We start from the raw sequence: 27,407 nt of genomic DNA on the forward strand, positions 1-27,407 counted from the left end.
AGCTTCCATTGTGTTCTTTACTGGTCTAAGGCACAGTTCCCCTAACATAGCTAGAAATTTCATCGCTTTGCTGTAATCTGAATGTATATGTGCCCAGATAATGGGAGGTTAATTGAAGCCACCCAGCACTTTCTCATTTGGGCTGCCTTCCTGAGTTTTTGCCAGCTTTGAGTTTCATCCCAACCTTCAGTTTGGGTTGTGGACAGTTACAGTACAGGGAACATGAACCTGATATTTCCGCACTCTGTGATTCTGGGGACCCCATCCACACATTGAGACCCTGCAATCCTCCCTGCCTAGCTAGCTGTATGTGAAGCAATATCATTTTTTAAATGCCCCCTCAGTGTGCTTGACTTAAGCTTCCTACACAACAACCTATAAAACCTCATAACTATTTTTTAATGTTGGTGCTGTTGCCTGTGTGCCTAACAACTTCTCCAGATCTTTCACTTTTACCTCAAGGGAATAGATTTCCAAAGAGCCCCAAACTTGCTGCATGGAGCATGCACTCATAGCTTCTGTGAGCAGGCGGATAAGCAAAGTATTGTTTTATGAGGTTTGTGGGTCAGGTGTGAGGCCTTTTCTTGGCCTTTATTTCATTGTTCACTCTCACCTTATTCTTGATAGCTTTTTTTGCACTTGCAGAGCTGGGTGTCCTCAGACTTCCCTAAATAAATAAACTGTTCCTGTTTGTTTGTTTGTTTGTTTGTTTGGTGTTTGGTGTTTTTTTTTTTTTTGGGTGGTGGTTATCTTAAATACGTTGGTGTAGGAATGGGTGAGGTAGTATGGATCTGTTGTCTATACACTCCGTATAGCAAGTGTTTCAGTTTGAGCACCACTTTTCCTATCCCCTTCTCTTTTACATTTGTGGAGGGACTTTGTGGAAAGTAACCTAATGACCCAGTGAACACAAGGAACCCTGTACTCAAAATTTTAAAATAGAATTAACTGCCTTCAACATTTGGATTCATTTTTCCAGTTGCTGCAGGTGGCAGCGAGAGTAGTATGCTTTGTCTGCAGTTCTCAAGTGACTTCCTATGAAGTTGTTGCATGTGTGTAGGTTGTTTGAGGACTGTATACATTCAGGGTGGTCTTTTGCTTCTTGTTTATTTGCTTCTTGGTATGAATGGAGCATGCAATTAAATGTTAGTGGTTGGTATTGCAGGACTCCAACACAGGAAAACGAAGGCTGTGTCTCCATTTCCTAGCAAGTGGAATAAGACAGTGGCTGATAATAAAAGTCATTATAATACCATCATTAAATCCTGCAAAGAGTACATGCTTTTCTGTTAGTGGGCTGTGTCACAATATGACCGACTGGCTTTAATGTACTCCAGATGTTGTTGGGCTAAAGCTCCCATCAGCCCCCACCAGCTTGGCCAAAGGTCATGGCGTGGTGGCAGTTATGGGCAAAACATCTGGAGGGCACCATGTTAGAGAAGGCAGGAATTGGGTGGCCTTCACTATAATTCTCCCCTATTCTTCTTGCCATGCTCAAATTATACTTTCTGCAAAAGGAGGTGTCTGTCTGGTTGATGAGAAATGTGAAGCCATCAAGAGAGGTTACTGGGAAGATCTGGGGGTCTTGCATGTTATTGTTAATGGTGGGTACCTGGTTGTGACACTTCCACTCTACTTAGCAATCAAACCTAGTTCAGATACTCCAGGCTTCTAGCACCTTTGCTCCTTCAGGTGGCTCATGACCACTGCATCACTAAAAAGGTTGAAAGGCTCCAGCTGGGGAAGACTTGGTCAGGTCACAGTCTTGAGCAGTGTTAGAAACTCAGATATATAAGCTGATATATATATATTTATATATATATATATAAACTCAGATATATAAGCTAAGTGCCAAATAGCATCTTAAACCTAGGTTACAGTCGCCACAGTGGAATGGCTAGGTGCCATTTTCCCCCAAATGTGCTTTATTGTTTTTTCCATTTCATTTCTATAGCACTTTATATTTTAAAGAAAACATCTCAAATTAGTTTATAACCATCAAATGGTGTAGTGGTGACATTATTGGACTAGGACCTGGGAGATCAGGGTTCAAATCCCCACTCCGCCATGAAGCTCACCGGGTGACCTTGGGCCAGCCACAGGCTCTTCAGCTACCTCACAGGATCATTGTGGGGATTAACTGAGGGGAGGGAGGTGAACAATGTACTCCTTAGAGAAAAAAGGTGGGAGATAAAGGCAATAAGTAAGCTCTTCTGCTGACCTGCTTAAGAAAGCTGGAGAGACCACCCGGATGGAGATGTCCGTCACCAACCTGGTGCCCAGAGATTTCCACAGGGTCCCAACTGGATCAGCGCCAGTCACAAAATGCTCTGGCACAAGTCCAATTAAAGTGGTATAGAAATGAAATGAAATTAATAATAATAACAAATTCCATTGCAAAAACAGGAGAAAAAATGACTCCTAGACATTCTGTTGTGGCAACTGCAACCTAGGTTTAAGGTACCATTTGGTGACTAGTTTATGTATCTGGCCTCCAAACGCTGGTGACTATCCCTAAATGAGAGGAGAGAAAGTGTGTCAGGTTGCCATTCTGTAGTTGGTCTTCTCTCCAGTTGTCAGTTGCAGATTACATGACTACCCTACCAGAGGAAGTAGCTTTGCATTTAAGGGGAAACTAGTATTTTGAGATCTTCTGATTCGGTTGAAACTTATTTTTCCCCAACAAAACCCCTATGAATTTCACAAAAGTTACTCGCTCACAAATTATTAATAGCCGTCTGCCCCCAAACAGTCATTTACAGTACAGTGGTACCTCGGGTTACATACGCTTCAGGTTACATACGCTTCAGGTTACAGACTTTGCTAACCCAGAAATAGTACCTCGGGTTAATAACTTTGTCTCAGGATGAGAACAGAAATCGGGCTCCGGCGGCGCGACAGCATCAGGAGGCCCCATTAGCTAAAGTGGTGCTTCAGGTTATGAACAGTTTCAGGTTAAGAATGGACCTCCGGAACGAATTAAGCACTTAACCCGAGGCACCACTGTACACTGACATCCCATTAAGGAAATGGAACGAGCAAACACTTCAGACTCCGGTTTACAAATCCTTCCTTGCCTGAGGACAATTTCTACGGGTCACGAGCAGCCAGGCAAGTTACTGTTTTACAAGCCCAGTTTAATATCTGTCTGGCTTAGACTAAGCAGGTGTGTGGGGTTCTTGCACTTGAGGCAGCAAAGTGTTCATTTTTCTCCTGCTTCAGGAACAGGAAGTGCTGAAGGAAAGAGATACTATAGCTTGGCTGCTACAGACTTGGCAAACAATTGCAAGTACAGAGCAAGCAAGTTGTTCTGTGGGTTCTGGACTAGGAATGAAGTATAAGTGACTAACCAGCCTTTTCATTGGGGGTGTTGACAGAGGGCAGCTGTAAATATATAGGGAAGGAACCCATCTTGGAGCTTTACAAGTTTACATGGAAGAGAGTGCAAGTGGGGGACTGCACTGTGTGTCTGTGTGATTTTAATAATACACTTAAATCAGATTTCAGCCGGAAATCTGCTAGTAGTGGAAAATTACTTCAAATTCCTCACGAATGGGCTTTAAAGGCTATGGGGCCCAGATACTTAGGACTTCCCTAGCTTCTATCAGGCAACCCAGTCTATTTCTTTTAAGATCTGCAGATGACTGCAATGCGTTTAAAACAGCAGCACCAGACCCTGCAATATCCAGGCTTTCCATCCTCCCTTCATATGGATTTCTTTGTGACTGATTTCTTTGGGCAAAGGGAAATGTAATCTCCCACAGCTCTGTGCCAAGAGGACCCAGCATCCTTCATTTTCAGTATAGGCCTAAAACAGTCTTTTTCTGAAAAAATGCACACACTTGTTTTTTCTCGCTGGTCGAGTAGGGACAGGGCGAGCTAAAGGCTGCTTTTTCCAGCCATCTCTTCTAATAATTCATTATGACCTTCAAGTACAGCATACCTGCTACAGGACAACTTTATGGTTTCTTCTAACAACCAGGTTTGAGTAGCTCATGCTTTGCATGAAGCTGATATATGTGTGTTAAATTTGTAGCAGCTGACCAGCAATTGGTACTTTGGGCTAAATTAGTGGATTTTAGGCTTTGTTTTGGAGCAAGAAGTAGTTGTGTCCGGGCAGAGGGGTGAAGTATCCTGAGTGCACACATCTGTGTATTTTCTTGTACAGTGAGGGAAAAAAGTATTTGCTCCCCTGCTAAATTTGCCCGTTTGCCCTCTGACGAAGAAATGACCAGTCCATAATTTTAATGGTAGTTTTATTGTAGCTGTGAGAGACAGAATAACAACAGGAAAACCCCCAGAAACCCAGAAGACAAAAGTCAGAGATTGATGTGCATTATAATGAGTGAAATAAGTATTTGATCCCCTATCAATCAGCCAGATGTCAGGCTATCTGGTATCTTCACTGTGTGTAACGAGCTGAGATTAGAAGCACCTGCTGTAAGAGAGAGGTCTTGCCTGTAATCCCAGCTCGTTACAGTACCTGTACAGAAGACACCTGTCGACAGAAGCAATCAATCCAGCAGATTCCAAAGTAGCCACCAAGACCAAAGAGCTGTTCAAGGATGTCAGGGACAAGACTGTAGACCTGCACGAGGCTGGACTGGGATACAAGACTATTGCCAAGCAGCTTGGTGAGAAGGTGACAACAGTTGGTGCAATAATTTGCAAATGGAAGAAACACAAAATAACTCTCAACCTCCCTCGGTCTGGGGCTCCATTGCAAGATCTCATCTCATGGTGTTGCAGTGATCAGGAGAACGGTGATGAAGCAGCCTAGAACTACAGGGGGGAACTTGTCAATGATCTCAGGGCAGCTGGGACCATAGTCACCATGAAAATAGTTGGGAACACACTACGCAGTGAAGGACTGAGATCTTGCAGAGTCTGCAAGGTCCCCTTGCTCAAGACAGCACATGTACAGGCCCGTCTGCAGTTTGCCGATGCACATCTGAATGACCAGAGGAGAAGTGGGTGAAAGTGTTGTGGTCAGATGAGACCAAAATCAAGCTCTTTGGCATCAACTCAACTTGCCGTGTTTGGAGGAGGAGGAATGCTGCCTACGACTCCAAGAACGCCATCCCCACTGTCAAACATGGAGGGGGACATATTATGCTTTGGGGGTGTTTTTCTGCTAAAGGGACAGGACACCTTCAGTGCATCGAAGGGATGATGGACAGGACCATGTATCGTCAAATCTTGGGTGAGCACCTCTTTCCCTCAGCCAGGGCATTGAAAATGGGTCGAGGATGTGTACTCCAGCATGACAATGACCCAAAACACATGGCCAAGGCACCATTAAAGGAGTGGCTCAAGAAGAAGCACATTAAGGTCCTGGAGTGGCCTAGCCAGTCTCCAGACCTTAATCCCATCGAAAATCTGGAGGGAGCTAAAGGTTCAAGTAGCTACACATCAGCCTTGAAATCTTACTGACTTGGAGAGGATCTGCAAAGAGGAGTGGGACAGAATACCTCCTGAGATTAGTGCAAACCTGGTGGCCACCCTTTGACTCATGTATGCATATTCGTGCAGCAAATATAAGCTGATGCAACCATTAAACATACGTTTGCAGCTAAAACTTTATTGGTCATTTTGACACTTAGATGATTTTGCCATTTTGCATTCTAGAATTGTATCTTATTTTGTAATATGTGGGAACATTGTGAAACTGTTGAGTTACTCTTTGGCCTTCTCTATCCCTATGCAACGACAATCTGCAAGATCACTTTCCTGAAAGAAAGTTACCCAGAACCTTTCAGAGATGAGGGTCTGTATTTTTTGGCAGAACAGTGTGTTTCAATGAGATGTAAAGTTAATGCATGTAGTTTGCTTGGCAGAGTCCTGAATATTTGAGAATGGAACATGCTGCACAGCTTGGGCAGTTAAGAGAAAGTGATAAATTACTGTCATGTGGGGTTGCTTTAAATACAATTTTGAAACATCAGTTGTTCCAGAATATGGCAGCAGTGCTAGTTGTGCAGAGCATATCACCTAATACTGCAAGAACTTTGTTGGTTACTAGGATAAATGCAAGGCGTTGAGGGAATTTGAGGGAACACTTTCTCCTTTACATATCTCCAAACATGGAGGACTAGTGATGAGATCTCCTTGTAGGTATTTTGAGAGAATAAAATTGGATTTCTTGTTTTAGTGTTGTGTTCTCTCTCCCCATTTTTATCTGGTGAATTTAAAAATTTCTGTATTTTTATATTTCTGATGCAGTGCAAGGTCACATGCCCCACTAGTTTTCCACACCAATTATTTGAGAAATTTCAAATCAAGTGATTTATTTATTTGGCCATGACAACTGTTGAAATAAGTTTAGTGCCTTTCCCACCACAGCCTCTACAAAGTTGACTGATTGGTACTGGACGTTCAAATTGCAGAGAATGGATAGGATCTCATCTTGGACACCATGTACCGGTATTTTTATGAATTGTGTTGTTACCTGATGCTTGAAGAGCTGTAGCAATTGAAAAGCAGGTGATACATTTGCATTTGAAACAGAAAATAAAAACCCTTGCCCAGTCCTAAATGTGTTTACTTTGAAGTAAGTCCTACACAGTTCAGTTGGGCTTAAGTCCTGGGAAAGTATGCTTAGCAGTTGCAATTTGGCTTATATCTATGCTTCGTCACAATCAGTTTTATCCTTTGGTGGCTCTTTTGCATATGAAAATTAGGCTTTTAACTGTGCCTTACAAAGATGAGTTTACTTGTAGGAGATTGCAAATGTAAGCCTAATAGGTTTCACATTTTCTTTTTAAACCAGGCTTTTTTAAACAGTCATGTTAAATTAAAAGTTGGTTTAATGTCTGTGTCTCTATGTGTAATGCCTATTTGATTATAGTAATTCAAAGGTAAGGGAGAAAATCAAAGCAATTATCTTTTTTTAAATGGACTTTTATGCACCCTGATGGTTTATATTGTTGTTGGAGTGTATTTGTAAGTGTGTTAAGGTGGGGGGACGGAGGTTGAATCTTCCTCATTTACTGGCAGTCACTCTAAAGCTACCAGAGATTACATTTAGCATTGCTTATAATCATGGCTGAGCTTACCAAAGCCAAAAAATACCCTGAGCTTTTTCACCCGTGTAGTGTTTCACGTCACGTGTGTTTTGGCTCTTTCCAAAGAGTGACCACGCAGTTGGGCTTTCCCCCGAGAAACTGGTATCAATTTGGCAGGGCTCTTCTGATTCTTGCTTGGAGTTCCTGTCGCTGCGACCCTGCAGTGAAACGTACACAGGAAGGTTTGCCATCAGATCTATGTTGTTCTTTCATAGTCATTTTCATCTTGTGCATGTTACTGACATCACAAAGGAGCTATAATAGTGCTTTGCCTGAGTTGGTATCACATAGTCCTGGGAGGTACTTGCCCTTAGCTTGGTTGCAGCAGTTGGGGATTGAGCAGAAACACTACAAACTGGTAATTTTGAAGGAGGCAAGTGAGAGGGAACGGGCTGAATTTCAGGTAGGTAGGCTGTAAGCTAAAATAATTGGGTGGGATGGGTCATAAGAGAATGCTTCTTAGAAAGAAGCTGATCTGCTGTGCCCTACAACTAAAGTCTTTTTCTCCTGTTTTATCTCACAGGGCGTGTGTATTATTTCAACCATATTACAAATGCCAGCCAATGGGAACGCCCCACTGGAAACAGCAAGAATGGACAGGGAGAGCCGACTAAAGTGCGATGCTCACATCTCTTGGTGAAACATAACCAGTCTAGGAGACCTTCATCATGGAGGGAGGATAAGATCACCCGGAGCAAGGAAGAGGCCCTGGAGCTAATTAATGGCAAGTAAAAGCAAAGGAAAGTGAGAGCTCAATGTACTGAAGCCCTGCTTTCCACACCAGACAGTCCAGCCCCCCAATGCAGTGCTTTCCTTTCAAAATTGTGATGAAGCCAGCAGCCTCTGGACAAAAGGAACCTGTTGACTCACTTCACTCCTCTTGATTGGGGCATTTCAGTTGCCTGTTAGGGCCATTTTTTCTACAAATTGTCTGTGCACCATATAAATTAAATTTATATGCCTCCCTTCATCTGTGTATCACAGGGCAGTTTACAGTATAAAAACACAAAAAGTACGCAACATAGTAACAAACAAAAACAATACTCCCCGCTCTCCCAGTTTAAAAGGCCAGAGATTGCTTCAGTAGCCAAAGGTCTAGGTGGAAGAGCAAAGTTTTGACCTGGCGCCTAAAGATATGTAATGAAGGTGCCAGATGAGCTTCCTTGGGGAGAAGATTGCACAAGCGCAGGGCTGCCACAGAAAAGGCCCTCTGTCATGTGCAAATGAGGAACACAAAGAAGGGCCTTGGATGATGATTGAATGGTCTGGGTCAGTTCATATGGTTCACATATAAAGTCTCCAGCTCTTAAGATGGTGGAGAAACATATGGAAGTGGGAACTGCCTCTGAAAGGCTGCCCTTTTCAAACCCTGCATGGCTAAGTGTCCTTCCTTCATTGCCATCTGTAGCAGCTTAGTCCATAGAAGCTGGCTGTCTCATCCATCCCACCTTGCCAAGAATTTCCAGTGCTGCAAGAATTTCCAGTGCTCAGTTATCATGTTCAGTATAAAGTAGGCGGACGGAGTGCGATAATGCAAAATTAATTTGCATAAGGTGGGGTTGGTGGCATGTGGTGTAGATAGCTTTTTGTCTGATGCATGAACAGCATAATCAGAAGAGGGTTCAGTTGGGCTTTATATCTAGAGCCTTAGGACCTATTTCATACAAACAGCTGATGAGGTGACAAAATTTGCTCCTGGACTTTCATCCTACGATGGAGAAGTTTATAATAGTTTTATTCTGTCCTGTAATATTGAGTATATATATCTGTCTGTCTAAATATATAGAATCATAGAATTGTAGTGTTGGACCTTCTACCATTATTAATGAAATGTATCTACTACTTGCCAGGGCTGAAATCACTGCCAAGACTCAAATTTGACTCAGCCACTCCTGTTTTCTTCTGCATGTGGAATAGAGTTTTGCAGGGCTGCAATAGGATCTTAGAATTCGAAGGGACCCCAAGGGTCATCTAGTCCAACCTGCTATGCAGGAATCTTAGCTAAGTCATCCCTGACAGATGGCCATCCAACCTCTGCTTAAAAACTTCCAAGGAAGGAGAGTCTACCATCTCCCAAGGGAGTCCCTTCCACTGTCTAACAGCCCCTACTGTCAGAAAGTTCTTCATGAAATTTAATCGGAATCTCCCTTCTTGTAACATGCCCCCCCCCCGCCCCGCAGAGAATGAGCAAACAAGCTTGCTCCATCCATCATGTGACAGCCCTTAAGATGGCTATCATATCTCCTTTCAGTCTCCTCTTTTCTAGGCTAAACATACCCAGCTCTTTCAACCGCTCCTCATAAGGTTTAGTTTCCAGACTCTTGATCATCTTGGTCACCCTATTCTCCACATCTTCCAGCTTGTCAACATCCCTCTTAAATTGTGGTGCCCAGAATTGGACACAGTATTCCAGGTGTGGTCTGACCATGGCAGAAGAGAGTGGGACTATGACTTCCTTTGATCTGGACACTAGATGTCTGTTGATGCAGCCTAGAACTTCATTGGCTTTTTTTTGCTTCTGCTTCACACTGTTGACTCATGCTAAGCTTGTGGTCCACCAAGTCCCCTAGATCCCTTTCAAATGTACTGCTAGCAAGTCAGGTGTCCCCCATCCTATATTTGTGCACCTGGATCTTTTTGCCTAAGTGCAGAACCTTACATTTGTCCCGACTGAAATGCATTTTGTTAGCTTAGGTCCAGTTCTCCAATCTGTTAAGGTAATTTTAAACTCAGATTCTGTCTTCTGTGACATTAGCTACCCCTCCCAGTTTGGTGTCGTCTGCAAATTTGCATCCCCTCAGTTCCTTCATCCAAATCGTTTATAAAGACATTGAACAACAGTGGGCCCAGGACAGAACCCTATGGCACCCAACTTGTCACTTTTCCCCAGGATGACAAGGAACCATTTGGGTTTGGTCAGTCAACCAGCTGCAAATCCACTTAGCAGTTACTTTGTTCAGTCCACATTTTACCAGTTTCCTCGCGAGAATATCATGGAGGACTTTGTCAAAAGCCTTTCTGAAATCAAGATACACTATGTCCACAGCATTCCCCTGATTCACCAAGTGTGTGTGTGTGAGTGTGTGAGTGTGTGTGTGTATATATCTATATAATTTTTGCATGTACAAATGTGTGTAAAGCCTTGGTGACAAGCTTTTTTAAAAATGTGCAACAAGGTATATGGAGGAGTGTTCAGTCCTGTCAACATACCCTTTCCCAGTCTGCAGTCTGAAATTCTACTGTTTACAAACCCGTGACCATCTCATCTGGTGTATGTGCGATATATGCCCCAAAGTGCAAAATAGAGTTGGAGGTGCTGCCCAGCACACCCTGTTCTGAGAACACAGTGCCAGATTGTGGTCATAGTAATGTATTGCGGGTGGAATGAGCAGAAAATAGGTGGAGCTGTATCAAACTTTGGCAAACCTCTGGACAAGGTAAGATGCTTGGTAGGAGAAGGAAGAATGTCTTCCAGTTTGCATTGTTTGTCCTTGTTCTAGAGTCTGTAGAACTCCAAGAAAGGACAAGCATTGTTAAAGTTGCCAGACTTCTTTTTAGCTCAGTTCATCAAACCAGAACCGGGGCAACCCTGACTTGCTAGTATTTTGAATCATTTTGGAGCTGAGGCTTTCAAATGCATTTCTCATGTAGCACAGACACTTGGGGGAAAGGCCTAAAATCGCTCTTGTATGATTTGGTGCCTCAAATACCAGTTGCCACAATTTTGTTCCTTATCTATTTTCCCATTTAGCACTTTCTTTTGTAAAGCCACCTGAGAGGTTTGCTTGTATTTTCTTTGTAAAAATGTGTATTTTTATATTGAAAATAAAATTTGTATTTAAAGCCAAAACCAATGTTCTTTAACAAATTTGCATGTATGTTTGTCAGAGCTGCCCCAGGTCCCAGCTCACAGAGGACCAACGCCAGTTCTTGTTATATACAAAAGTCTTTATTAAGGTTCAGTTTCGATTCCAAAGCCGCGGCGCGCAGCTCTACGTCTCAACCCTAGACCGCTGAAGCTCCGTCTGAATCTCCTCCCCCCAGACACCAGTTCAAGACCCTAGCCTTGCTCCACCTCCTCCTTTGCTCCTTTCTCCTCTGGGTCCGTCTGCCCGCCGGGGTGTTGCCCTTTCTGGACTCTTCTGATGCTGAAGAGTCCCCGGATTCTTCCCCCTGCCTCCGGTGTGCTTTAGGACCTGGCTCCCAATCCGCGCTCCCAGCTGTCCCGCGCGCCTGTGCATTTGAACTTGGCGCGCGCGCCCAGCCAGCAACCTTCCTCCTGACCGTTACACTGCTCCTGCCGCTGCTTCCCCCTTCGGGGGGGCTAGCTGGATCTGACTTCCCCTCTGTTCCCTCACTCAGCGATAGGGGCGTGGTCAGCCCTGACTCATCTTCTCTTTCCCCTGGAGGGGAAGCCGGTCCTGACACATGGGACTCTTCCCCCCCCCGCTACGCTCTGGTGGGGAAACTGGTCCCGATCTTCAGCTGCTGCTTTGGGAGTCACCGCTGGTCCCTTGCTTCTGGTGCGTCCCTCCCGGGACCCCCCTTGCTCTGGCTATCGGTGCCCCCTTCTGGGAATCTTCCGAATCACTGGACAGGCTCATGGAATCTCTTGCCCCACTGTCATCCTCACCTACGCTGCCCTCTGATTGTTCCCCTTCGCTCTCCGCTTCCTCTTTCCCCTGTGCCTCTGCTCCTGAACCCCTGACAATGTTGAATGTTCATTTCACTGGTGGGAGGGAGGCAAGAGGGCAACATAACTGTGGGTGGGAGAATAAGATACCACCTGCATATCTTCCACATGAAATCTGGTGCAGTGCTTGTTCGTTGGCCACCCTTGGCTTTAGCTGAATTGGATTAAGCTAATTTAAAAAGACTAACATGTTCTTCTGGAAACACCGGACTCCTGATTTTTTTTGTCCTTGACAGTAATAAAAGTTCAGCTCCTAGCAGGGTGGGAAGAACCTTAGGTGCCAGTATGGGTAAGTAGAAAGAAAAAATAAAAAACTTCCTTCCAGTAGCACCTTAGAGACCAACTAATTTGTTATTGGTATCTGAAGAAGTGTGCATGCACATGAAAGCTCATACCAACAACAAACTTAGTTGGTCTCTAAGGTGCTACTGGAAGGAATTTTTTATTTTGTTTCGACTACGGCAGACCAACACGGCTACCTACCTGTAACTAGAAAGAAAAATGTTAGGGTCTAGGAATCCTTTGGCATCTGAGCTCCATGTTTCTGGCATCCATGAAGCCATCTGTTGTGGCAGGCACAGAACAGTGATTCCTACTTAGACATTCTTCAGTGTTTGATATTGTAAGCAATGAGTAGAGCGTGAAGAGTGGGTTCCTTGGATTGCTCCGTGGCTCCTCTCTTTTTGAGCCGCAGGGGTGGCAACAACAGAACCTTTCTCTGCGAGGGTTTGAGTTATTTGTTTCCAGGCATGGCCTCCTCACGCAGCAGCATTTTGTATTTGTGATCTGGAGACCCATTCTGTGGTTTGCATGCACGTTTCTAGGAAATGAACCCTTCCACATGCTTTCCTACCCAAATTGTGCAGCAGGAGAACTGGCCTGCCTGGGTTTAGAAGAGGGATGGGGAGAATTATGCCTTCATGGAATCTCATCTTTTTTAGTGCCTTTGGGGAGGTCTCTCTTTTTGAAATTGTAGCTTCTGGTTCAGTCAAGGAATGAGGCTATGCAGTATTGGCAGCCATGGCCTCTGGTATTTCTAGCAGAATTTCCCTCCAGGTTTCAGGTTGTTAGAGAAGCGCAACAGGAACTTGATACTGGAACTGTGGATTAGCAACATAGGTGGTACAACCGGTGTAGTTTCCATGCTAACAGCTGTTGAGTCCTCCCCACACTAGCCCACAAGTGTCAGGTGGGATTTGGACATAACCCAGCAGAAGAAAATCTGATCGCAGTTGGGGAAAGTTTAAATGGGTGCTTAATTCCCCCATTGAAATCAAGACACAAACTTCAGGTAGATCGTACCTTTATTCCTCTCCTCCCTTGCTTTTAAGGACAGGTTCTCTTATGGGCATCATGTTAGATATGTTTGCTGGACAAACAAGATATGTTTGCTGGTTCCCTCCAGTGATCTGGCAAATACATTTTTGTGGACCCCTGGATAAACATATGAATTCTTTTAAGTGGCAAGAAATATGCATCCTTCTTTCCTTTCTTTTCTTATTTTATTCTGATGCCCAAAATGAGATCCTATCCGTTCTTCCAATACCAGTCAGTATTTGTAGAGCCTGTGGTAGAAAAGGCACTAGACTTATTTCAGCTGTTGTCAGTGACCAAATCATAGAATCATAGAGTTGGAAGAGACCACAAGGGCCATCGAGTCCAACCCCCTGCCAAGCAGGAAACACCATCAGAGCACTCCTGACATATGGTTGTCAAGCCTCTGCTTAAAGACCTCCAAAGAAGGAGACTCCACCACACTCCTTGGCAGCAAATTCCACTGTCGAACAGCTCTTACTGTCAGGAAGTTCTTCCTAATGTTTAGGTGGAATCTTCTTTCTGGTAGTTTGGATCCATTGCTCCGTGTCCGCTTCTCTGGAGCAGCAGAAAACAACCTTTCTCCCTCCTCTATGTCACATCCTTTTATATATTTGAACATGGCTATCATATCACCCCTTAACCTCCTCTTCTCCAGGCTCACTTGGTTTGGAATTGCCCAGATAATTGGAGGGAATATTTATTAGACTGTATGACTTTCCATCCTTAGTTCTGAATCAGAAATATAAGATAGGTTGAAAAACTGCAGTGAACCTGTATTTAGTCAAAGCCATTTGCACTCTTTTAATAAGAGCAGAACATGGCTCTCCTCAGCTGGATGCATTGTGCATTGCTATTCTTAGATTGGAGGAAAAAACCCTTCATGTGTGCAGTTATAAGTGTGGGAAAAGAAATTAACTTCTAAAAAAATGGCTTTTTGTTTTTGGCATTGGCTGCACACAGACACAGACACAGTTTCAGCTGAGCAGTTTTTCACTTCATTTTGTGGGATGGTGCTCTGTGGGTTAGATCTACTTGCATGTGAAAAGTCTGCATGTTAAGGAGAAAGGCAGACTTGACACCTGCCCGGTGCTTTCTGTGTGTGGTTTGAGGACAGCCATCCTATATGCAATTGCCCCTCCTGCAGTCTGACTTGGTGTCCTCGCTGCATATTTGGAGCAGTCTTGCAATTGTTAAAAGGGAGAACATCATACCTGTAATTAACTGAGGATGTTACCAATTTTTGTTTAAATAAATATTTATTAAACTTTTTCAAAAGAAATACATTAAAAAACAAAAAAGTACAAAATACAAAAAAATACAAAAACAGAAAAAATAAAAACACATAAAATTTCCATTTACTTATTTTCTTCTAACTTGTTTTCCAGACCTCCTCTTACCTCCCTTTCTTATATTCCAGTTCCAATTATTAACTCAGCAAATTATTAGTTCTCACCATTAATTTTGCTTATTTCAAAATCTTAATTTTTCATATATCTTAAAACATTACAGCTGGAAACTGCTTAATTTCTATCCAGCATCATTCTAGCATTCCTTAATTTTGCAATATTTCTGAAGATAATCTTTAAACTTCTTCCAATCTTCTTCCGCCGGCTCTTTCCCCTGGTCTCAGATTCTGCCGGTCATTTCTGCCAGTCCCATGTTCCGTCAGGTGGCAAAGCTGCTAATAAGGGGAGTAGAAAAATTGATGACAAAATATAGCTTAAAAATAAATAAATTGAACCTAGATATTAAAAAAAAACTGGGAGCATGTATGTTAATCATAAAGTGCTTAAAATCTGATTTTAATGCAAATGTATTAAAAGTACATCTCTAGTTGAATCCATTTGCCTATAAAATGCAGCACTGAAGAAGGCTTTTAAAATAGCAAATAGGGATGAGGAAATTTTCTTTTGAGGTTAGCATTGTAGATCAGATGTTACAGGCTTTGAGGGGGTTAGAATCCATGAGATGTCATCCATGCCAGGTTCATCTACTGAACCCACCTGGATAACTTTGTAATTCTTATGCCTTCTAAATTTGTTGTAGTAGCATACATGGGGTAGATAGAAATTGGTATTGTGAAGGTATTGTTTTGTAAATATACGACAAAATACCTCCTACTGATACATCCTTCTAAGATTCCCACTTCTATTTTCAAATAACACCCTCTATGGGTACAAAAATCAGGACTGTTCTTTATTTAAGGTTCACAGCATGCAGTGGAGTCAGGTCCCCATGCAATCAGGTTTTGGGATCTACCAGTTCTCAGTCCAAGAGAATCGGAGGCAAATACAGTGGTACCTCAGGTTACAGACGCTTCAGGTTACAGACCCCACTAACCCAGAAATAGAACCTCAGGTTAAGAACTATGCTTCAGGATGAGAACAGATTGTGCAGCGGCAGTGGGAGGCCCCATTAGCTTAAGTGGTGTTTCAGGTTAAGAACAGTTTCAGGTTAAGAACGGACCTCCGGAACGAATTAAGTTCTTATCCCGAGTTACCAACGTAGTGTGGTTGAGGACAGCTTTGGGTCTAAATTCCAGAAGCAGCAGCTAATGTTCAGAGCATTTTCTGGCAACTAATGTAGTCTAGGACAGGCAATGAAGACAGTCCCACAGGCAGCAGCAAAAGCCAAGAGGTAGGTAGCATAACCCGAGAGGCAGAGGCAAGGGATCAGGTTCTGGAAAAGGACTTGGATCTTAGCCAGGCAAAGTCTTCTCGGGTGAGCTTTCTCTGACAAGTGAGCAGATCCCAGGGTTAGGACTTTCTGGGCTGGGGTGGTTGGTTGATGGCACACTAAACTGATTGCTGGGGCCAGTGCAGCAGCCGGGATGGTGCGTTTAACCCTCTTCAAGGTTTGTGTTCAGCACACAGCATGGGTGGCAAAGGTGAGCTCTGGTTTGATACCCCTTTCTACGCCCATCCCTCCAGGGAAAAATATTTCAGATTGTTTGTCTTATTCCCTTCTCTTCCTCATTGGTCACATAAATGCTGGCCTATTAAGTTGGTTCTAGGTGAAGTACAAGAATTGCAGAGTTGGAAGAGACCATGAGGGTCATCTAGGCCAACCTCCTGCAGTGCAGGAATCTCCCCCAACTTGGGACTGTAACCCATGACCCTGAGATCAAGTGTCTCATGTTCTATCAACTGAGCTATTCCAGACGTCCCTTTGATTTTCCTCGTGCCCCTAGACATGCCTTCCCAGGTACAATTAAAAATTATTTAAGTAAATAATATTTCCCATTCTAGAACCCTCCATCACTCTAATATGCAACATTCCCTCCACTCCCTGTTCTAGGTTATAATAACTCACCTTAATTGCTTCTAGGAAACTCGTTAGCCTTCTGTGAAACAAAATACTGCCAATTGATAGTATGTGAGCAAAATCAACATTTAATAGGAATTGGGCCATTTCATTAGAAAATAAAACCAAGAAATTATTTCTCAATGTTCTTCTTATGCCCTGTATACAAGCCATACTTCCATTATGTGTTTCTGAAGAGACCAGATTTATTTCCAAATTTGGGTCCAAGGAGATGGCTGTCTTCATTGTCCCCATGAACATCACCATCAGAGAAGCATGTGAAACAGGAAAACTGGAATCTTATTCTAACTTAAAAAATCTTCCACACCTTAGTAGGTTGAGAAAAAGACTGCCACCCACCCTTTATGGCATGGGGTCAAGAATGCCTTATAAGTCATATTAACTGCAAGAAGCAGAGCTCATGAAAAGCCTGTTTGGAAAGCGAGTTTTAGGATGAATTATTCCATGCTAATGATTCACTATCCTGATGATCCATACAGCCCTTAAAATGGTTCTTAAGGGTAAGTGTTAGCAGTTGGCTGTTTGATGTAACCAGGATGGTTAAGGCAGAAATCTGTTTTGCTTTCCAAGTGAGAGTTGTAATTCTCTCCCCATCGCCTCGTAAACAAAGGAAAGGAAACTGAACTTTTAAAGTTACACCAAGCAACCATGCCCAACAGATTATATCCAACAAAGTTGTTCTGTTGGTGCAAGGACTTCCCACAACTTTCCCTGCCTCTCCAACAGTCTGGAGCAGATTTGTGGGGGAGCCTGGGGTGTGCGCAAGGAGAGGAGAGGGAGCACAAGAGCCCTCCTGTTGTGCAAGCAGCGCAATTGTGTGAAATGCAACCTGGTGTGTGTGAAGATTCACCACAGCTCCCAAAAACTGGGGCAACCTTCCTTCTAGTCGGGCTGCTACTCAGCTTGGCTTTTCTTCAACTCCTAGAGCTTTCAAGATGGTATGCTGTTGTAGAGGAGGAACACATTGCCATTGTTTCCTTTACCTTGAGCAAACTGTGGCATCTTGGGATTGTTGAGAAGTTCCGTTTGGATGCAGAGCACGAGAGGCTTATTGGCCAAGTGCTGCCCCAGAACCACATCTTCCATTAGAAGTTCCGATAACCAGCTTTTTCTGTGCATGTTATCTTTCTCAGATAGAAGGCTAAGCCAATGAAAATTTGTTGCTGGGTGCAGCAGCAGAAGGCTTCCATCATCTGATAACATTATGGAGAGAGACATTTAATCTTGTATTGTATGGGATTCTGATGTAATTCTTATATTCAAGTGATGTTTAAAATGTATTAAAATACCGGTTTGATAGCCCCAGAGACGGGAGTCCTTTTGCTATCAGATAATTTTTGTGTTAGAGCAATCTTCTGTATCACCTTAAGGACAGAGGGAAAGGTGTGATTAAAACTTATTTCATCTAACTCTCCTGCTGTGAGGTTGATAAAACCCATTAGGAATTCATTCATTTGTCTCTTTTATTATCATTGTTTCTTTTTTTATATGAAATGCCATGATCAGGAGAGCTGGGCGTGGGGAGAATCTATTTTCTGTCAACAGCTGCATCTGTCCTTGATAAACACCATTTGTGGTAAAGGTCATAGGAGCTTGCATATAATTGTTTAAAAATGGCGGTGTGCATTTTGGCTTGATAACGGTATAAAGGGAGATTGATACTGTTGACTTGGCAAGAGCAGTCTGTTATTATCTTCCTAAAAATGAGCAGGTGAAATTATGAACAACAACAAATATCTCACTAAAGAATTTATTGCATGAATGCCCACCTTAGCCGCAATCAAACAGCTGAGCCTCATTGAATTTCTCTGAACAAGCTTACCATACCTGATGAACATAATTATAGCCTAGAATTGTTAAAATAGATCCCCTGGGAAGCATCAGTTTGACAGGCATATCATCGTTGCCTTTGAGTTATTGTTTAGAGAATTTTAACTCTGATATTGCCATGTTTTTCTTAAACACTGTGGAGGTTGAGAGTTGTCAAAGGGCTTGTGAGTGTGTGTTAGATTTTTGTTGTGTAAATAGCCTCTTACCTGATCTCCTACGGCGAGTAAGAATCTGGTGGAGGTGACCACACACAGGTGTGTCGTCCCCCCAGATATGTGAGCAGGAGGCTGGTGTAGAAAATGTCTGTGGGCTACTGATTTTTCTTTGGTGGACTTCTTTCCAAAACTGTATCACTGGGCAGATTAGTCTTAATGTGTTGTTCCCCGGGGGTCCTGTTGAAAAAATTTGACTGCTTTCCTGCATACTCCTTCAGAACTCCAGCCAGAGTGACCTGTTCTGCCTTAGCAGCTGAGGCAGGGGGCAGGAAGAGAGCAATGGGGAAGAAAGCCTGGGTCCTTCTCACCACCAGCATGCAGACTTCAACCACTGATGCCGAGGGAAGTTGGACCTCAACAGAAGAATGAGGTCTTCAGCACCTCTGTCTATAGGCGGCATCTCATAGAAGGACTTCTGTGGGTGGTTTTGTTTGGTTTTGTTTTAGTATATAGAATTAAACAAATAATGAGAGAATACTAGATGACACACTGAAATAATGTAGCATCTATTGGATGCATAGTATTGGATGCACAATTAGAAAAAATGCCTGAGATATTGAAGAGTTGCTGATAGCTGAGCTAGATCTACAAATACCCTGGGCTTGGTAGTAGCTTCCTCTTCTGCTCATGTTTCAGAAGGGATATTTTGCTGGCTGCATTGGACTGTTAGCAGTGTTTGCTTTGTCCCAAACATCCCATTGGGTGGGAATTCTGTGTGCCGGAAAAAACAGAATTGTCCACAGGAAGGCAGTTAGGTGAGAGTTGAACTCCTCCTCCTTAGATAGCAGGGTTGGCAAACACGACCCATTTCTCAAAGAGGACCTGCTCTTCCAAATGGCAGCAGGGCTCTAGAGTGGTTCCTGCTGAACGGGGCTGCACGGCAACCAGCTTGGCTGCCTCGAGACAAACCAAGAAGTCATTAGCCCCGGTAACAGCTGCCCTTTGCCTGAGTTTGCTGCATTGCTTGCTCTTGCAAGTGTTTCCTCCTCTCCTCTGACTCTCCTGCTATGTTAAGTGGGAGGCAAATCAAACCACATGGCTCAGCTGTGAGCTAGGGACTCAACCTCATCTCTTCTGCCTTCCTCCCTGCCCAAGTATAGAGGGGTGATGCTTCTGAGAGGCTGCAACCCTGCGTTCCTCATTTGCTGTGCTAGATAAAATCAGCATCCTGTGTCCAGGCCCATGAAGTCACCGGGCTGGAAGGCAACGGCTGGGGCTGCCCTGGGAGTCTCCACGGCCCTGCGGTTGCCTGGCATGATTCTCAGTGGACCTCTTTTCTCCCCATGGCTGCCTTAGATTTCTACTTTGACCAATAGGTAATGGTGATTTGACATCCCTGCTCCCCCGTTTCCGATGTAGATCTTCTTCCTTGCTTGTTTCTGATAAGATCTTCATTCCCCCCCTTTTCCCTGGCAGGAAGAGGGTGCCATTTGGTGGTTCAACTCAGGTGTCCAAATGTCTTGGGCTGACCCTGGGTAAAGGCTGATGGGAGAACAGGGAGGCAAGGGAGGAAGACACTGATCTGATCATTCCCCAGGGACTCTTGCTTCTTCTGCCCTTCCCATTCTGCCTTCTGATTTAAGGCAGCTGCGGGTGAGGACAGCGCTGGAGCTGAGGATGTCCAGAATCCTAGAATCGTTGAACAGTAGAGATGGGACCCCGAGAGTCGTCGTCCATCCCCCTTCAATGCAGGAACCGAGGACAGGTCACAAGTTAGAACTGGAGGTCCCCTCAGGAGAGCTTGGGGCATGGATGGCTCTGGGTGAAACATTCATAATTTCTGCAACCCATGGCAGGCTGCACCAGAGTAACCTGCCAGCCCCAGGCCCTCTGCAGCTTGGTGCAAAGGGGAATCAAACCCAGGGACCAGACTCTGCCCTGGCTGGGTTAATCTGGTTCTCTCTTAAGCTTCTCTTGTCTGAAAAATCTATCCAACATGTAATTCAAATTTGCTGCAGTGAAGAAGCAGGTGGCTCCTCAGTCCTTGCTCACGTGAGCTGCCTGAATTGGCATATAGCTACTAAGTGTCTCCCCTCTCCTGCCTTCAAAATAACTGTTCTTAGTCAATCCAAAATATCACAGAGGCATTTGGCTTCTACGCAGGTGCTGCTGATCTGCATAAACACTTTTCACTGCAGGAAAGCAAACGGAGTGATTCCAGACTCCACTTCTAGAATAGATGGTTGTAAAATCCAACTCAGAAACCTCCATTCATCTTTTGGGACAGTAGCATGTTTTGTATTTTCAGTCTTCTGCATATTCTTCCATTTCTACAGCTTATGCTGTAGTAACATCTTCTCAACTCCCTTGCAGGTCACAAGCATCAGGGTGAAATTTTAAGATGGCCGGGGAGGAAAAATTGGAGGCCCTGTGGTGTTCTGATCCTCCTGTGCTGTGATCCCCTTTTGAGGGTTGCATACAGTGTTGGGCAGATGATAAAACACCGTTCTGTCCACTTTTGTAGTTTATGAAAGGCTGGCAAGAGTGAGCAGGGCTACAGCTGTTTTGCTGTAGTGATTACCCTGTTTCTGAAAGGAATCTTCTACAGCACAATCCTGGGCATCTCTACATGAAAGCCAGTCCCCTTAAGTTCAGTGGGGCTTCCTGCCAGCTAACTGTGTATAGCAGACTTTGCCAACTGAGTGTCCTGCACTAGAAGTTTCATCAGCCCCAGTGAGCGCTACCCTCACCCCAGGAGCTCCTCACGTGGAGGTGGCTTGGATCTGTCCCTCTCAGTTCCGCAGCTGGGTGGTTCTATCTAGGCACAGAGCCCCTGTGGAATCTGTTTCCTGTGTTCTGCTCATGGCTCCTCTTAGCCACACATTGCATAGATGTGCAGTGGCAGAGCACATCCTGTGCATGGTAGAGGTCCCAGATTCAACCTTTGGAGAGCAACTGCCAATCAGTGTGGTCTTCCCTAGCTTGGTGCCCTCCAGATGTTGGAGTACAGCTTCTCTGGTGAGTGAAGTTAGGAGCAGTAGTCCAGAACACCAACCAGGTCAAAAAGGCTGTATAGAATTGCAGTCCTAAGTCTAGGTAGAGGCAGTGTAGTGTACTGGTTGGAGTGTTGGACTTGAAGCTGGGAAATCTGGGTTAAAATCCCCAGGGCTGGCCCACCCATGAGGCAAGGTGAGGCTACTGCCTCAGGCAGCAGGATCCACCAGGGCAGCAGATCTGAATGCTGTTCTTCCTTTCCCCTGGTTCCTGATGTAGATCTTCCCTCGTCCCTTCTTCCCTGGCACCATTTTGGGGTCTGCCTCAAAATCCCTACAAAAGCCCTTCAAATCCCTACTCATTGGGTGACCATGGGCCAATCACCCTCTCTCAGGCTATAATCCAACTCCACTGGCTTGCTGTGAGAATAATCTTACGCACTGACCTGAGCTCCTTGAAGGAGCAGCAGGATACAAATGTGAACCAGGTTTTTACAGCTAACACAGTGACAGTGTAGTAATTTTGAAGTGGTTAAAAAAACTGATTTAAGGTCTAATGTTTTACAATTTTTTATGTGCTGTAAGTAGCCCAGAGTGGCTGGGGAAGCCCAGCCAGATGGACGGGGTATAAATGTCATCATCATCAAGGTATACTTAGAAAAATGCAGAAGCCAGTATCCAAACCCCCCTTCACCATTGCTTTTGTGCTCCCAAGAAAAGTAGAGTTTCTTGAGAAGTTTTGCCATTTGCACAGTGGATTGCTTTTGAAACATACAGTGAAATAGGTATGTGTCTCTGCTGTTCAAAAGGAGGGAGCATCTCCAAGGGCGGAATGAAGCCTTTGGGCATGCCTGAAGTAGCTATTTCAGTCTCGCTTTTGTATCTTCATCATATCTGCTAACAAAGGGTTGAACACCATTGGGTGGAAAGACAAAAGAAAATCAACACAAACTAGGGATGTCATCAGGACAAGACAATTTGTGCTTAAGTGTAAACTATGTGCAAACTTTAAAAACACAACAAATTGTGAGAACTCAGCAACTTAGGCAGAACTTGATCAATTGCTGCCCTGGGGTCCTTTTGGATATAAATTGAATGATGATGATGATATACCGGTAGTTAAATTGTACCGTTATTAACTGGACACAGGAGCCTTGTACACTAGAATCATAGAATCATAGAGTTGGAAGAGACCACAAGGGCCATCAAGTCCAACCCCCTGCCAAGCAGGAAACACCATCAGAGCACTCCTGACATATGGTTGTCAAGCCTCTGCTTAAAGACCTCCAAAGAAGGAGACTCCACCACACTCCTTGGCAGCAAATTCCACTGTCAAACATTGTAGTTTGGATCCATTGCTCCGTGTCCGCTTCTCTGGAGCAGCAGAAAACAACCTTTCTCCCTCCTCTATGTGACATCCTTTTATATATTTGAACATGGCTATCATATCACCCCTTAACCTCCTCTTCTCCAGGCTAAACATGCCCAGCTCCCTTAGCCGTTCCTCATAAGGCATCGTTTCCAGGCCTTTGACCATTTTGGTTGCCCTCCTCTGGACACGTTCCAGTTTGTCAGTGTCCTTCTTGAACTGTGGTGCCCAGAACTGGACACAGTACTCCAGGTGAGGTCTGACCAGAGCAGAATACAGTGGCACTATTACTTCCCTTGATCTAGATGCTAACAGTGTTGTAATACACACTGAGATGGTAAACCACTTATCTGGGCTCTACCCCTTTTGGACAGCAGGTGGGAGCTTTCATGACTTTCTGTTGCCTTGCCTTAGTCTCAAATTGCTCTCTTGTCCACAGGCTACATCCAGAAGATTAAATCTGGGGAAGACTTTGAATCCTTAGCATCACAGTTCAGTGACTGCAGCTCAGCCAAGGCAGGAGGAGACCTGGGTGCTTTTGGAAGGGGTGAGTAGAGCAAGAGTTTCACATGGTGCATTGTGTGAACTGCCCTGAGATACTACTATGAAACTTAATCAGTCAACAAATGATAAATACCACTCCTCAAGCAGAGGGAGGTGTTAAAAGGAGGACTGCAAGCCTGCCCCTCTCTGATGAGAGGTTTCTTTCTGCACACACCTTACAAGAAGTGGAGTTACTTCAGACACCAAGCCAGTTGGATGCCTTGGAATACAGTGAATCATGAAGTCAGTGATGGTGCTTCAAATCACTCACGTTGTACGCAAACACTGGGTTATTGGCTCTCCGGTTTGAAGAGGCACACACTGATTGAAAATAGCTCTGTGCTGAGCCTCAGCCACCTTGGCTAATAACAGTGCAGACCTTGCTGGACAGATGGTGCATTAGGAAGCAGGTTCCCCAGCACAATTGATGTGGCCTTGATAATAGCACTGTAGATAGAAAGGCCTGCTTCCCCCACCCCCTTGTATGAAATGTGAGGGCCCTCAGCCACTAGGGAGGAGGCAGCCTCAGTCCTGAGAGTCCTGGCACGCTGACAGGGAGAGACTCTCCTCAGCACCAACCACAACTCTTTTATATCCTTCAGGGCTACTGTTGTTGAGGGCCACATGCCCATGGCAGGGACTGCACACCGGTGTTGTGCAGAGCTGATGATGAGCAGAGACAAAAGTGTTCTGGATTAACTCATCTGGAATAAAGATTGCCCTCTTTCAACTGTCAATTTTGATTTGAATTCCCAATCCTATGCTGGCCTACTTAGAAGTAAATCCTGCTGAGTTTGTTGGGACTACTTTCAAACGGACATACAGGGGGATTTTATATTTTTCCTACAACAGATGAATACATCCATTGCCATGGAATACAAGTGAAAGTAATTCCTAAGTGAGAGTAATTCTGACCCTCGTGTGCTGCCCCCACCCACAAGCACATGGCAGAAGTCTCTCAAGTTGTTCTTAAAATTACTGGGGGACAGTGATATACTGCCCCTTCCAATTGTTCTGAAGTTGTATTGCTGGGGGCACATTTTAAAAGCCACACCTTGGCCCATAGCTTCCCACTCCCTGTCTGTTTTTCCACTGCTGTGGTTGCCCTGCGCCATGGCTGGCTTTGCCTTCTTAGGCTCTCCAGTCTGACTTCCTAAGGGTTCCCCCTTACCTTGGGGGAAATGCTGCCACTCTCTTTGGCTTGAGTGTCCTCAGAGTAGTTAGCTCTGCCTGCCTGCTGGAAGCCAACCTTGGACACGGTGAGGCTGTTTACATCCTCCTCTTGCCTGTGCTTGACTTGCTGTGACTATAACAAAGAGAAATGCGCAGAGAGGGCACTGTGGTGCTGTGTGCGCATGCTGCTCCAAGTCTCTTATCTGGACTGTGTTGTGGTCATGCTGTGTTGCTGTGCTCTTGAAAGGAATTTGGAGCAGTTTCAGAAGAGAAGGATCCTGGTTAAGTGAACTGGGGTCTCTGGCCTCAAACAAGCCGCTCACAGAAGTTCTTTTGCTATTATTGTGGTGTTTCAGGGCATTGTAGGCTGAGCACTGCATCGTCTGCCCTCTTGCTCCCCAAAGGATCACAGGGAATTGACTGGTCTTTCCCATCTGTTACAACTTAAGGCCTTTCTCTACTTTGTTCCATATGATTAAGCTTTCTGTCTACAGCATCACACCAGCTGAGGCATGGCTTCTTTCCTTCAGCAGGCTTCCGCTGTGTGTTTTGTATTAAAGGATACCTGCTCTTTAACGATTTTGCCACGTGGAGGTTGTTCCTCCTCTGTATCGCGCCCCCCTGCTGTCTTATACATTTCATTGATCATCTGCCTTTGACCCAGCATCATAGAGCTGGAAGGGATACTATGGGCTATCTAACTTCGCCCCTAGGCATGTGGCCTAAGGCTGCTGGGTCTTGCATTTGTGTGGTTTCATCCTGAAACTGAAGAAATGAGATATCCTCGGTGGGCTGCTTCTGCTGTTTCCCCAAGTTCTTCAAGTTTGCCAAAAGAAGCTTGGGGGAAACGAAGTAGTGCCCAGAGGTGACTGGGCAGCTTCTTCAATGCCTTGCACACCTCTCCTGTCTTTCACGTTTAATACTGCCTATTTTCAGACCTGAGTATGCCATGGATTGTATCCCGTGGTGCTGACAAAAGGCACTTTAATTCACTGGAGCAGGAAGACTGGCTGTTTTTTAAATTCCCCTGACCCCCCACCCCTGGAGCCCTCCAAAGAGCCTCACAGGTCTCTTAACCATCAATGTGTCTCCAGTCCGCGCATGCACCTCCCCTTAGGCTTCACACTAAAAGGGGCTGTAGCTCAGGAAGAGGGTACGTTGTTTCTATGGGGACGTCCCTCCCCCACCCCTGCAACCTGCAGCATCTTCCATGAGAAAGGACCACAGGGAGCAGGAATGGGATGTACAGAGCCAGGTAGACCAAGAGTTGCTCCTTCAGCACCTGCATCTTCATGTATGCACCAGGAGCAAGGGAAGCAGGTGCACAGGCGTTTGCTTCTTGTAAACGATACGTTCTGCTTCTGCTCATGATGGGAAAGAGCAGAGACCAATCCTGAGTGCTGGAGCCCTCCAGTTTGCCAGTTCTGTTGCAGCCTGAGCTTCTGAAGTCATGCTTGCAGGCTTAAAGGCCTGAAATTGGCTTTAAAAAATGGGTGTTGTGACTGGTGCCATTTTCTGTTCTTGCGTGGCACAGTTTCTGGATATTGGGTGGGGAATGACATTGGATTACACTGGACAAGTGAGAGGGATTTAGGATTAAAGAGCAACACCGGGGACTATTGAAAGTGATGTAGACAGTGGACCTCATCTATCTATGGTGCTTTTGAGTTCGTATCTTGAAACTGTCCTGCTACTTTTTAAACTTGAAAGATAAGGCTCTGAGAGTCTCAGTGAGCAAGACGAGCCTGTCCGTAGGGTCACTTGTACTCAAGGGGCAACTGAACCACCAACACAATAAAATAAATTGTATGAAATTTGTTTTGTGTGTCTGTGCGTTATTCTGGGGTGTGAGTCCCCAGATTTCAGCAGATTCTCCAAGGGGTCCAGGACCCCCACTGATTTCAGAACGGTGAGTCAGCCGACCTTGGCATTCTCCCAGTGATGGCTTTTCAGGAGCACAGCAGGGTGTAAAAGCGTCTCCACAGCAAGTGACCAAGTGACCTGGATAGTCACTTTGCACAGCACACCCTCAGAGCGGGAGGGTGGGTTTCTGTCGGGAGCCTGATGGGAGACGGGTGGCAAGTTATGAGGTCCCTCTGGCCCTGTGTGTTGCCAGTGTCATTTGTGGAAGCACTTCAAGGCCAAGAGGTTGTTTCAGACTCTCTCAGCCCCATTTTGGGAACTGTAACTTTGATGAAGTGGGAGAAGCGTTCTCTGGCTTTTGACAAAGTTGAAAGAAAAATGCCCAGCTCCGAGACTTCGGTGGTCATGGAAAGGAGTCCATCTTTGAATAGTGCCAATTTACTGGTGGGTGGGGGGAGCCCCTGGCTTCACCCAGGATACATTTATATAGCCAAAGCTCTTGTGGGCATCTCCCAATGCCATAATCCCTAATAGGGTTGAAAAATGCCTTGGAAAATCTGGATGTATGGCAGCCCACGTTGCTAAAAAAAGCATTTTTGTGATTTTTGTCTAAAACATTCAACAACTTCTTTTCTGCCTTGCCTGTCTAGCATTGGTTTGTGTTTGTTTAGCTGCTAGCCAAGGCACTGCTAACTTTATCTAGCCAAAACGTCTTGTCAGGAATCCGAAGTCTTGATTTGCATGGAGACACTGTTTTATGTGCTCTTTATCTTTCCATGAAGTGCGCTGTTTTGACGACAAATGGCAAGAATTTCTTCCTCAGTCAAATATTTCCTGTTTTTTTAAAAAGAAAAAGAAAAAAAGGATGGTTACTAATATTGGCACATTATGGATTGGGAAGTAATGAAAGAGCCATTAATCTTGGGCTGCTGGTGACGGGTTGTTTGGTCTCATTTAGGAACTGTCAGCTCAGGCATAATCCTGGGTGACTTACAGAGGGAGATGCTTTTAGATATGCAGCGAAGCTGCTGGAGTCCCTTTTATCCACTGGGTGGCACTAATGGCACAAGCAGCTGGTCTGCT

General features: G+C 44.7%; 1 protein-coding gene across 2 annotated transcripts in view; it reads left to right on the plus strand.

Annotated features, from left to right (window-relative positions):
- PIN1 (peptidylprolyl cis/trans isomerase, NIMA-interacting 1) overlaps window positions 1-27,407 on the plus strand; it is a 38,476-nt gene that overhangs the window by 5,084 nt on the left and 5,985 nt on the right. For both annotated transcript variants that reach the window (XM_081898212.1, XM_081898213.1), the window contains exons 2-3: window positions 7,588-7,788; window positions 23,185-23,292. In XM_081898212.1, the coding sequence (XP_081754338.1) occupies window positions 7,588-7,788; window positions 23,185-23,292 (309 nt within the window). The remainder of the gene's footprint in view (window positions 1-7,587; window positions 7,789-23,184; window positions 23,293-27,407) is intronic.

This window comes from Podarcis melisellensis, assembly GCF_964234715.1.
Source record: "Podarcis melisellensis genome assembly, chromosome: 2".
Lineage (NCBI taxonomy): Eukaryota > Metazoa > Chordata > Lepidosauria > Squamata > Lacertidae > Podarcis > Podarcis melisellensis.